The sequence below is a fragment of the Sebastes umbrosus genome, chromosome 1, assembly GCF_015220745.1.
Source record: "Sebastes umbrosus isolate fSebUmb1 chromosome 1, fSebUmb1.pri, whole genome shotgun sequence".
In the NCBI taxonomy this organism is placed as follows: domain Eukaryota; kingdom Metazoa; phylum Chordata; class Actinopteri; order Perciformes; family Sebastidae; genus Sebastes; species Sebastes umbrosus.
Genome location: NC_051269.1, coordinates 24,076,291 through 24,089,286, shown reverse-complemented (window position 1 = coordinate 24,089,286; position 12,996 = coordinate 24,076,291). Strand labels below are relative to the sequence as shown.

General features: G+C 38.2%; 1 protein-coding gene and 1 long non-coding RNA gene across 2 annotated transcripts; one reads left to right on the top strand and one right to left on the bottom strand.

The window, feature by feature from the left end:
- Window positions 1–2,607: 2,607 nt before the first annotated feature.
- On the top strand, window positions 2,608–8,114 carry LOC119494252 (zinc metalloproteinase nas-31-like). The gene is made up of 10 exons (XM_037779996.1): window positions 2,608–2,866; window positions 3,073–3,163; window positions 3,266–3,451; window positions 3,989–4,141; window positions 4,245–4,288; window positions 4,412–5,083; window positions 5,264–5,360; window positions 5,799–5,984; window positions 6,137–6,289; window positions 6,442–8,114. Exons 1-10 carry the CDS (start codon window positions 2,830–2,832, stop codon window positions 6,485–6,487), a joined length of 1,665 nt encoding a protein of 554 aa, XP_037635924.1. The 5' UTR covers window positions 2,608–2,829; the 3' UTR covers window positions 6,488–8,114.
- A 121-nt stretch (window positions 8,115–8,235) lies between these two features.
- Window positions 8,236–8,541, bottom strand: LOC119494266. The gene is made up of 2 exons (XR_005208162.1): window positions 8,486–8,541; window positions 8,236–8,383 (listed from the first exon to the last, which is right to left on the bottom strand). It is a non-coding gene; the product is annotated as an uncharacterized LOC119494266 (long non-coding RNA).
- Between the last annotated feature and the right edge of the window lie 4,455 nt (window positions 8,542–12,996).

Here is a 12,996-nt window from a genome sequence, read left to right as displayed (position 1 = left end):
GTCTCAAGAATGCTCCAGCCACCTTCCAAAGGCAAATGGAGAAAGTCTTGGACGGCCTGCGGGGAGAAATCTGTCTAGTCTATCTGGATGACATTATGTTTATTCGTGATTTGTGATTCAGCATTTTGAGTATCTGCAGATTGTAATGGATAAACTCCACAAGCCAATCTGACAATCAACCTCAAGAAGTCTAGATTCTGCATGCAAAAAATCTGATTTATTGGACATATTGTCTATGGTAAAGGAGTCAGTGCTGATCTTGACAAAGTTGAGGCAATTCGATCCTATCCCATACCGACGAGTATCAAGGAAGTTCAGAGGCTTTTAGGACTTGCTGGATGGTATCATAAATTTGTGCCAGACTTCTTGAAAACTGCTCAACCCCTGAATGACCTAAAAAAAGGAAGACCTTTCATCTGGACTCAAGCATGCCTTTGACCAATTGAAGTCCTGCTTGATCTCTCCACCTACAGTATCTTGGGTCACCCAAATCCAGACTTTCAATTCCTAGTCTATACTGACGCAAATTAAACGGTACAGGCATACAGCATACAGCCCATGGGTGTAATAAAAGTGATGAATTACAGCCAGTACATCCATTATTACAGCTGCATACAGCTAGCAGGAAGCTGGCAGAACCGGATATGTCGTATGAGCATGCAGGGTGGTGCAGTCCTATGGGTCTGAGGAAAATAACTCTGGATTTGGCTATTAGTTTATTTTACAACTTTTAGGACATAATGATTTAAATGAGTGTTATTGACTGTGCTTGTACTGGGAAGTTGATTTATCTCAAAAACAATAATCCTCTGATTTACAGACGTCTCTTTATACATCCATGGCAATGGACTCATTCCAAAATGGCGAAAGAGGTGCCGCAGCGCCATCTAGTGGCTATTGTCAAAAAAGCACTGAAGTTTTGCCTCTTTGCTTCTGTACTCTTTGCTAAAAGGTTGTGACCTCATTGACTCACATCCATTTTTCTTTCTTTGCAAGCAGTTCAGTAGTTTAACAGACTCTGGTCCGCTGTTATTTAATAACTCATGTTGCATGAGTTTCCCTTGGCTGAGTTCCTCTTGTTTGTCCATGATAGACATGCTGATTATTACTGTGACCTAATTATCATACAAAACCAGTCTAAGCCCAGATGTCAGAAAGATATCTCTAGTAAATACAAATAAGTGACTCACCTAAATACTGCAACAGATTCCTCAATGAATGACTTGTCACTAACCATGAATCATAGTCAACAACACATGCAATGACTTTCTCGTCATTGTAAAGCTATTACTTGCATTCACGTGTATCATCATTCTGGCTCTTTAGTTTTGCATGCTTTTTCACATGACTATAATTTATGACTATGAATTGTGGAAAGCAGTGTTTAAAACTGGACACGATTAATAAATAGAAGAGTCCCACTTTTTTGTCCACAGCTACTGGATTGTTTTGGCTCACCTGGAGTGATAAACAGTCCATAAAGTTTCCCCATCCTTAGACTTTTTCATATGTTATACTTTGAATCACAGTGGATTATTCAAGCTTTCATCAATGATCAACATAAATAGACTTCAATTTTTGACAAACACATCTAAAATGTAGAATATCAAGGGTTGGATACTTGTGAATGACTGTGGTGCTGCTGCTGTTTCAGCAGAATGGATTGGTGAGCTATTCATTGTTAACAAAACAAGGTGACACACTTAACTTGACATACTTAACTTGACATACATAGCACCCACTTTTTAAAATATTTGATTTGGGTCAAATCCTTTTTTAAACACTCATATTAAAGGTTTCAAGCTGCAAGAGTAATTAGAAGATACTAGAGCACCGAAAACCTACACGTGACTTTGTCGTTGCCAGAACAGATTAATCATCCATACAGCTGCCAGTAAATGTCAATCACACATAGAATGACACATAATTGTTGTGGTGTAGACATCGCTTAGAAGTTAGAACCAAATTATCATCATTAACTGACTCACTTGTGAAAATTCCAGCAAAGCAATGTCTGCTGTGAAGTCTGGATAACGTCCAACGGAAATATACAGGTACACTCAAATATTTACTGTGATTTGTAACTAAAAAGTTGTCTCGCTGCATGTGATTTGGTACAAGATTGTTGTTAGAAATTAATAATATATACCTTAAAAACATAGTATTTGTTGCAGGCTTATTCCTTTAAGATGCTGGGATCTGAGCCTTTGGAGTAAATCGAGGTCATGTTACAGGTGCATGTCAGGACAATCAGATGCTCTGCAGTAGCTGTTAAACAATTATCATTGGTGTATCATGACTATAAGATCATCAAGTCTTTAAAGTTGTGCTTTTTATTTGATTTATTTCATTCTAAATTTTACCATGTTAATGCACTGATGGTAAGGGTACATGATACTATGTTTACCCAAGCAGGACCTATTTCCCTGTAACTTTATGTGTCCTCAATGCAGACATAGCAAAATGAGTACCTTTGTAGCATTATTTAACAAATAAATTGCGGTGACATGTTTCCCCTTATCTTTTTCTTCATAATTATACTACACAGTGGTTCTAGAAAATTATCTGACAGTTATGAGGATGATGTTGGAATTATTATGAAGGTCAGTAGATAACTTACGTAATTATGGCGTGAGAAGAAGAGAGAGGAATTTCTCTTCTATTTTTAAGTAAGTGACACACATAGCTGTGATGAATACATGACCTCATGCGAACGTGTTAACACACCCACAAATGACGTAGTCTCATAGTTTCAAGCGTATAAATTGCTGCCCTTGCAGTCAGTGAAGGCAGTCTCCTCACAGGTTAGACACTTACACATCATACACAATGTGGACCTTCATCGTGGTTTTCGTCCTTCTGACAGGTAAGAACATCAACCTCTTATTTGTAATTGACTCTAAAGGAGATGTGTATGAAGTGCTTAGAGAAGGGATTTTATTTTTATATCTCTGTGTATACCTTTGTAAAGGTAAGACTGAATCACCTGAAAATACTGTCAACAGTAGCACTTCTGTGTTTGTATTATGTTGATGTTGATTATTAATCCATTTAACCACATGTTATTTGCAGCTGGACAAAGAGCGCAGAACTATGACAACAGTTTCAGAGGCATTTTGCGTCATGCTTGTCCAGATAAACAGGTTGTGTCTCAGATTAATAGGTAAGTTGCACATAAAGATGAAATCACATATACAACCTTTACACTGTATATTTCACTGGTACCTCTGATCCTTCCATTAAATCATTTTGATTCATGTCAAAGCTCCTACAGTTCCATTGACCAAGATCGCCAATGGAAGATTGAGTGCAAGGCTTTCGGTGCTACCTCAGGCTGCTCCTGGTCCGGTCCCCGGGACCTATATGACAAAGAACTCAGCTACAATTGCCCGACCAATCATGTAGTTGCTGGTGTCCACAGCAATTACAACAGTGCACATGGAGACAGAAGGTTGGTAGCTTGTTGAAGTTTAGTATTAAAATGGTAACACTATTGTATGATGAATTCATATAGGAATTTGAATTTAAATAATATACAAGCACAGTTATATGTCATTAAAACTGAGATGATGAGTTTATTTTAAAACACATATCCATGTTTTCCGCTTATGAATGTAATTAATTAATCAATCTATTACAAGCTTGTTAAATACAAAGGTTTATAGGTAAATATTAAACTGATAAATGTGTGTGCATAACTTTTATTTGTGAACCATAAAAAAAAATACACTACTTTTAGGGCATTGCCTTTTGAATGAGACAAAAAAAAATAACACGTTTCCACTCATAAGGGGAGGTCTGAAATCCATTCGCACACACCTTCATGACAGTATTTCAAGGAGGACTGATGCTGTTATTGATGAAAATTGTCCCTGCTCTCAATCATATCATAGTGAAGTTTCACTACTTGATTAAATGCTAAACTCTGAATGGTTTTACGGCATAATTCAAAATGTATAATTGTTTGCTTGATTGTGTATTGTTTCAGTTGGAAATTACTCTGCTGCTCTGCTCCACACTTTATCACATTTGAATGTCGGGAAACCCCAATGGTCAACTACTTTAATGAAGACTTCAACTGGGAACTCCCTTCAGGCCACTTCCTAACAGGGGTCCGGACCCACCAAAAAAATATCAATGGGTAAATATACTGACACCAGAAAGTAGGCCTATTATTGATGAAGTCAGTAAAGAAAACTCAGCTTTATTATAACATCAAATAATGACAGTTTTTTTATTGACAGAGATCATCGCTGGAGTTTCAATTACTGCAAAGGAACAACAAAAGGTAATTAGCTTTATTGTACTTTATTGCATATATATATATATATATATATATGAATATTAAAAAGATTAACATTTTTTCTCAGATACATTGAATTTGACAAAATCTTCTTTATTCTCTTTTTAGATACCCAGACAATCAATTCACAAATCCTTACTACTAACGAACGTATAACAGACCTTTTTACTGAAGGAGACGTTTTTGTCGCAAACGCAAGGAATGCAAGAAAATGCAATAACTGCAGATGGCCAAAGTTAAGTGAGACTGTTCAGGTGCCATATGCCATAAGTGATTCCTTTTCCACCTCCGAAAAGATGATGATTGAAAATGCAATAAATACCTTCCACTTGAGCACCTGCATCCGGTTTGTAGCTCGTCAAGCCCAGACCGACTACATCATGATTGTGAAAAAAAGCGGATGTTGGTCCTGGGTTGGTCGAGTTGGAAGTTCTCAAGAATTATCTCTGGGTACGGGATGCGTATACAATGGCATCATTCAGCACGAGCTCATTCATGCACTTGGCTTCTGGCATGAGCAAAGTAGAAGGGACAGGGATGCTCACATCCTGATCAACTTTGCAAACATCAAGCCAGAACACATTAGAAACTTCGAAACACATGACACAAACAACCTCGAGGTTCCATATGACTACTCCTCTGTAATGCATTATACACCAAAGGACTTCTCAAAGAATGGAGGAGATACCATCATTCCCATCGACCCCTCAGCACAAATAGGCCAGAGGGAAGGCATGACAGAAAATGATATTCTGAAGATCAACAAGCTTTACGACTGCAGTAAGTATACAACTAAAGCAGATACAGCAATAGAGAATATGCAGTTTACAAAGTAATATTTTTTTTTATTTCTTAAGTCTTAACCATGCTGGCTAAATGCAACTTTTCCAGTCTTTAAGACCTTTTCTGTTTACATCTTTGCCTGCAACTCACCAAGTAAACTAACCTTTTTTCTTACAGAGGCTTACCGCCCTAAATATGGCGAATGGGACAATGAGTTGAACAACGCATTTAGTCGCACGTGTCCTTCTGGACAAGCTGTTTCTGGCATCACAAGGTGGGCAATACAGAATTAAGTAATCTTTGTTAAGGTTTTCACATTATGTCTTAATAATAATGTCTCCTAAACATTTACTCCCGTCAGGGTTGGAGCAAATGTCAAATTTACATTATGTGAGCACATGATATGTAGCCTAGGCTCTTTCAAGATTGAACACTGAAATATGGGATAACACAAGACTTGGGTTAAAGAGTAAAGAGTTAAAGTAGCCATGGGCCTTCTGTAGTTTAGGGTTTGTTGAGCAAGAGCTAACAATACCTTTTAAATTCTTATATTTTCAGTGATATCATGAAAACATTTCCTGTGACAAGTAATTGTCTTTGTCTCTTTTATGTAAATAGATTAATTTAACACATATTTATCCATATATTTATTCTTATTTTGTTAAATATACAACAGAATGTTTTCTAACATGCTGATTTGTTTCCACAATAGTCTCTTCAATCATGACGTAAAAGATCGACTTTTGGCGTTTTCGTGCCATGCTTTCAAAGTAACCAGAACATGCAAGTGGTCAGCTGATGTGAACGAATATTGGGGAGAAATGGACTTCAAATGTGGAGACAATGAAGTGATTGCAGGGGCCTACAGTGATCGCAGCAGCCTCTTCCAGGATAGGAAGTAAGTCATTTGTTTTTGCCTTTATTACTAAAAAAAATCAACCAACTGACCAATGCAACTTTAAGTGCAGGTTGAGTAAAACAATTCAGTTTTATTCTATATTAACATATTTGAAAGCCAATGTAAATTAACACATTGTTCTTCTAATTTAGGTGGAAGTTTTACTGCTGTAGTGATTCTGGTTTTACCACGTCCAACTGCCAAAAAGCAACAAGGATCAACTACTTTGAGGAATACTTCAGCTGGACAGCCCCCAGCAACCATTACCTGACAGGAGTGAAAAGCTCCTTTGATTATGTAAAACGGTAAGTTAATTTGTAACAGTTTATCACAGGCATACATCCACATCCCACTTACAGTGATTCTTAGACGCCAACCTTTTTACCAATTAGTCTTAATAACAATGGAATTACCAGTTTGTAAATGCGCTCATAATGTTATTGTTTCTCGTTGACAGCGACCGTCGATGGACTTTGACATACTGCCAGGGAAACACTCAGTGAAGATACCATGAATGAGAAGTTCCCCGACAAGATTTTTTGCTGTGCCGCAATAATTTACCAAATCTATTGCTATTGTTTTTAGCCTGTCTGAAGACATCCCTGATTGAGCCCCTTCTAATGGTATATTTGTGTGCTGCTGCTGGCAGCACCAGCTAAGACCCGTGACCAGAAAGGTCATTGAAAGATTCTTAGTTTAGCATGATGCATCTGTTTTGTGTACCAGATGCATTATAATGTTTTAATTGGACAATATGTGGGGAAAAAAATCAGTTTAAAGATTGCTACCAATGTCCATCTGTGTTAGAGTCGTACATTTAACAGACCCTTTGTACTTTAATATAGTAGCAACTTTATAACCATCACTCGTGGGGAAGTACTGGTCTCCATTCATAAAGATTAGAAGTGCTGATGTAAGATTATTAAGAAAGTGCCCCTGGCCTTCTCCTATTATAATGACCTGAACAGAGAAACTTGTCTCAGAGATGCACTCCTGATGCACTTGTGAAAGAAAACAAAACCCTCAATATGGTTACAGTTTGTTGATGCAATGCTCAATGTTCTCACACAGTATCTAAGGTTGGTGGGCTGTGTATGTTTAACATTGTATTAGGTTTGTAACATTAATATTTGACTAATGTTGTTTTGTAATTAATTGCTGATCTATATCACTAGGTCATTCTCTTTCAGGTGAAACATGCTTTTGTGATGTAAGATGTTATATGTCAACCAGACATGACTTGAATACTTTGATGTCTCCATAGTATTTATGTAAATATGTGTAAATGATTAACATTCAGTTGTGGATTTAAATACTGATTACTGTATTGTATTTTATGTACATAGATATCTCGACTTGGACAAAAGACTGTATTTGTGTTTCACTGTACTTCCTTTGAAATAAAACCAAAATGAATTATAATATCTGAGTTTCTGGGCTTAATCTTCTGGGTCAATAAACAGTCCTCACATCGATGTATTCATATATGAACTATAAAAGGAGACACATTGATAGTCACATTTTTGCAAAACACTGATGGTGAGTCTTTCCAAGAGACAACAACTAATTTCCTAGCTAAACTTTAATGCCAGCAGGTGTTTTCAATGATGCAACCAACTTTTACAAAAGCTCTGACAACACAATGAGAAAGTGAATTTAACACCAGGGTGGACCAACCTTCAACACATAAAATTCACACATTACATTTTAAGCACTTTATCTTTGCTGTTGTTATGGTATAAACAGTGTTGAATAGTATAAATATCATGGAAGACCTCCACGTGTCCCTGCTGATATCCCATTAGTTTAACATTTTGAAGGTTCCCTTATATGTTGCCATTCGGGTCTGTGAGTGTTTGCTGCCTCAGTGCTGACCTCTATCGTTTAGTGTTGGGACTTGCAACAACAAATCAAGATGCACAACATGTCGTGTCCTCTTACACAGGTAAAGATGTAAATGTTAAATGTGTAAAATATTAATCAACTTTTATTGTAACACATTGTAAATGCTCATGTCAAAGTGAAACACTGGTGTGTGCATAACTGAGCAATACAACATGTAATTTGAATGATTTTGTCAATAATAATAACGTGTGTGATCTACTGTATGGGAATACATGGGAGTATGAGGCATTTACTCTACTTTTTGACTTTTGATCTGATAATAATCATTTGGGACACAAGTGACCAGTTGTGGAAGAAGTACTCAGTGTGAGGGCTTTGGTTTAGGACCCAGAAGCAGACATAGCTGGATGGTGGTTGAAAGTCAGGTGGATTTATTATAATAAAGGTGGTGAGGGCGCTGGAGAAGGCAGGGGACAGGCAGGCTGTTGAGCAGGGTGGAGTAGCTGGAGGAATGAGCTGCGGCGGCGTGAGGATGGCTCGATGGGAGGCTGGCACTGGAATCCAGAAGACAGGAGAATACAATGTTAAATATGAGAAGCACTAGGAAACACAATAATTACTCTGGTAATTATAGTACAGAGCGGCCAAGAGAATACCAACTGGTAGGCAGAACAATCTGGCGAGGACTGGCAGGAAAGCTGGTGTTCTTGTACTGTGGGTTGATTAGGTGATTGTTGACAGGTGCAGAGTGCAGAGTGGAGAGTGAGACCAGGTGCCTGATGAGGAAGCCGCGCCCCTGCCACACCCACACAGACAGGCAGGGGAGGGGGAGACCCAGGGGAAGCAGAACACCGGAAAACTACTGGAGTCAAGGCCAGAGCCGTGACACTCAGATCTTTTACTAAAATAAAAATAGTTATACTAAAGTGTAGAAAAACTTCCTTACAAGTAAAATTTCTAGTATTAGCATCAAAATATAGTTAAAGTGCAAAAAATAAAAGTATTCATTATGCAGAATGGCCCATTTCAGAATTATATACAGTATATATATATATATATATAATAATGCCTCATAATGTATTATTTTTTTATATTTGGAATATAAGTATAAAGTAGCATAAAATGGAAATACTCTAAATATTTACAAGTACCTAAAATGTTTACTTAAACGTAAATGTATTTTCGGGGCACCGCTGTAGCTCACCTGGTTGTTCCAATGAAATAACTACTGTAAGTGATATTTGATGATTACTTATCATCTAGCGCCACCTGCAGGTCAAATTTTTAGTCATCCAGTGAAATATCTCGACATCTACTGGCTGGAGTGGCACAACATATTGAACACATATTAATGGTTCGCACATGATGTAACCTAATTACTTGGTGATCCCCTAGCTTTTCTCTTGTGCCACCAGGTCAAATTTCAATTTGCCCTGTACTTTGGTTTATGACCAAATGTCTGCAGAACTAATAACATTCCCATCAACCTCAGTTGCATTTCGAGAATTAGCACTGGGAAATAGCAACATGCTAAACTAAGATGGCATGGCTATCATTTTTAAACATTTAACGGGAGGACACAATAACTAATAGATAGCTTTACAAGTTTTCTGAAAATGTATGCTTAAATATGCAAATGAGGTATTATCTTCTGATATATATGGTAATTTGCATACATTTCCAGAACAGAAATTGGATAAAGCCAGGTTCAAAATTAATGTTTCATTTTATTGACATATTATAGTCAAAGGTTTTTACAGAGGGAATTTTGGATATCACATTGTATCATAAATCACAAAATACTGCCTACAGCCATAAGGAAATCTATTTTTGCCATGTTTTTAGGAATATATGTTCCATAAATCAGGCTATGAATGATATATAAACAAACCCCTATGTAAAAATCTTCATAATATAGATAGGAATGAAACTGGAAAGTCTCATCTATGTAAGTGCTACTGAAGTGGAGATTTCTGGCTCAGAGTCTGAGAAAAACCTAATTTTAAGAAAACGGCTAGCATTGTAAAATTCCATACATTTTGCACAATCCAGTCGGCAGAAAAATTTGGGAAATTAGACGTTTGGCGACGTTTCATAACCAAAAATATGTTTCATAAATACGTTTCATATCAGCCTCGTATCATGCTTGCAGAAACGCATTGGCACGTGGTTAACGTGAAGCGATTGGTTAGGTTTAGGCAACAAACTACTTGGTTAAGGTTAGAAAAAAAAAAAAAAGGTTTGTGTTCAAATAACAATGGAACAACATACCAACATAACAACCTTATCAACGCAACAAAACCACTATAGTTAAGTTTAATAAAGAATTACATGGTTGGCCTTAAAACTACTACGTTTGTACAGTGAAAATTACTGAATGTTGTGAACACGGGACACAAAGAAACCTATCCCTCTCCCTGCCCACCCGGTGTGTCTCTTTTCGCTCTTTGAACTACGTCACTTGCTTTGACAAAATGCAAAAAAGTTGACATTCAACGTATTCTTGGTTTGCAGAAGTGTTCAATGCCAACATTTTTTCCTGGCGACTGGCCTTTTTTGCTAACACCAGAGGTGGATAGGGTAAAAAAAAGTTAGTATTATATATATAACCATATTCCTCAGTTGATTACTTACATTTAGGCAATTATTTTTTTATTATTTAGTTTTCTGAAATTTTATGTTAAATATGCAAATGATGATTTTAATTCTAAATCGGAAATTGATCAAAATTAGCGTCCGATTTCAACCATCAAAATCAAAAGCAGGATGTTTTGTTTTTTTTTCTCCATCCTTGCCTACTTGCGTGCGTCTGAAGGAAAAAACAACAACACTTCAAAGATGACACAGCTTATCTTACTGGTAGCCTGCAACTAAAGGTGACACAGTGCTTTGAGACACCATGGCCACTGCCGAAGTCGGAGATGACGGAGAAACAACAGAATTGGGAAATCTCCATGATTCCCTGAAGTCACCGGTTCGGCGATATTTTGCCTCCCATGTGAGTTATCTAAACAACAAACCTGTCGTTGGCGTAAAACTACAGTTTGTAGGCTGCAGAAGATTTAGAGACTGCAGCAACCAAAGAAAACAGCGCTCATCGAACTGTTTGCCAATTTCCGCCGTGGTCGCGCTATTTCCACTTAAAATCGATTATGTGTCTACACCGCCTTGTATGGTAAAGCAGGGTTCGCCGTGGTGTAAAGCATGTAGTCGCAGACAGGAAAGTCATGGTGCATTCGGGTGTGCCTCGTAAACTCTGAGAAACTCTAGCTGTTGTTGTAAAGTACACTACTGCCATCTAGTGGATCTTCTTTTTGTTGAAAGTGTAAATGACAGTTGACAGGGTATAAAATCAATCGAATCAAATCGTGACCTTAAAATCAAAAGTCAAATCGAATCGTGGATTTGGAGAATCGTAACACCCCTAACATGCTCAAATCAGAACATGTCAAACTCAGGCCCAACAACAGCTGTCAGTGTGCTGACTGACCAAAACTGCATGTGATTATCATAAAGTGGTCATGTCTGTAAATGGGAGACTTATGGGTACCCATAGAACCCATTTTAATTCACATATCTTGAGGCCCATTTTTCCTCGCCAAAAGTTAGCGCAAGTTTGGAGAGTTATTTGGCCTCCCGCAAGACAAGCTAGTATGACATGGTTGGTACCAATGGATTCCTTAGGTTTTCTTGGTTCATATGATACCAGTATATTCATCTTCTAGCCTAAAAACTGAGCCCACTACAACCCCCGATCACAAGTTGCGTTAATGCGTTAAAGAAATTAGTGCCGTTAAAACAAATTTGCGTTAATGCGTTATTATCATGTTAACTTTGACAGCAATAATATATATGTTTGTGCATACCACCACTGAATAGGGACAACAGATGCACATAAATATACTTATGTAATGCTTTAAGAAGAGGGAGCATTCATACTACCTAAAATACACTGAGGGTAAGAGTGATATTTTTTCTTGTCAAGTAGCCAGACGTCAATCCAGTCAGATGGATGTCCAACTAGCCAATCATCGTGTTGAGCCAAACAACCAGGCAACCAATCACTAAGTCACCTGACGAGCCATTAAGTTGATCTGGCAGCCGTCTACATGCGTATTGGCATTGGCGTAATGGCAGCCTGTCAGCCACACGTGCATGACAAAGGTACGATAAGATAGAAGTATGATTGAACTTGACCAAATTAATGAATCTGAAATATTGCAATAGCAAATGATGGCATGCCACAGCAAAGAAATATGAATCATAATACAACAAATGACACAAAATAACATCAAAAACAATACAACTCTCACAAGAAGATCTCTAGATGCCACAAACCTGAGAGCTGAAACTTGCAGGGGGAAATGCAGTTGGTGTGTGTGTGGGATGGGGGGGATAGGAAAAAGAAAGAAATACATCAAAGACGGGGTAATGAAGCTTGTCCGATCCTGAAGAGCCACATAAGAAAACAGAGATGCAGTGATTGCGGTGGGGTTGCTGGGAGAGAGATGGGGATGAATTATGATGAAGTTGTGGGTGATGAAGGGAAAGAGAGAAGAGAGAAACAGATGAGCAAGGCAGCAGGTGGATGGTATTACTTTGCCATTGTTAAAGTCACTCCCTCTCCTTTTTCTTTTACCATATTATCTTTATCTCTATCTCCCTTTTCCACCCTTCCCCCCTCTCTCTGTGTGTCCCTTGAAGCGAAACCTGGCCCTAAATGGGAACAGAGGTAGCAGTGATCACGCTGGTATTCTCCAGCAGGGCCCCTTCCTCAGCTCATTAAGCCCACAGCAGAGCTCTACTTACCTACCTGGGATATAGCGGGATTTGAAGAAAGAGAGGGATGAGGAGGGTGAGTAGGGGAGATGCAGTGGGCTTTCAGGAACGGGGGAGGAGGGGGAGAGGGGGTTGAAAAAAAAAGAGAGATAAAAAAATACAGAGTCCGTGGATGAGAGGGCTTACACTGAGTAAAAGAAGGGCTCCATGGTTTGAGCAGTGTAGTGACTTAAAGAATCCTCTGATTCTGATCCTTTAAACTTGCACATAACAGTGTTTGTCACCCCAAATAGCACTGAGAGGTAACTGATGGTAGACATTTTCAGCAGTGTACACCTGAAGCGGAGCATCATGGCGAAGACTGATCACATTAGTGGTAGCGGGAGGA

Coding starts and splice junctions, on each gene's coding strand:
- LOC119494252 (XM_037779996.1), top strand. CDS start 2,830: ATGTGGACCTTCATCGTGGTTTTCGTCCTTCTGACAG. Junction 4,142..4,244: donor CACCAAAAAAATATCAATGG/GTAAATATACTG, acceptor TTTTATTGACAG/AGATCATCGCTGGAGTTTCA. Junction 5,985..6,136: donor AGCCTCTTCCAGGATAGGAA/GTAAGTCATTTG, acceptor CTTCTAATTTAG/GTGGAAGTTTTACTGCTGTA.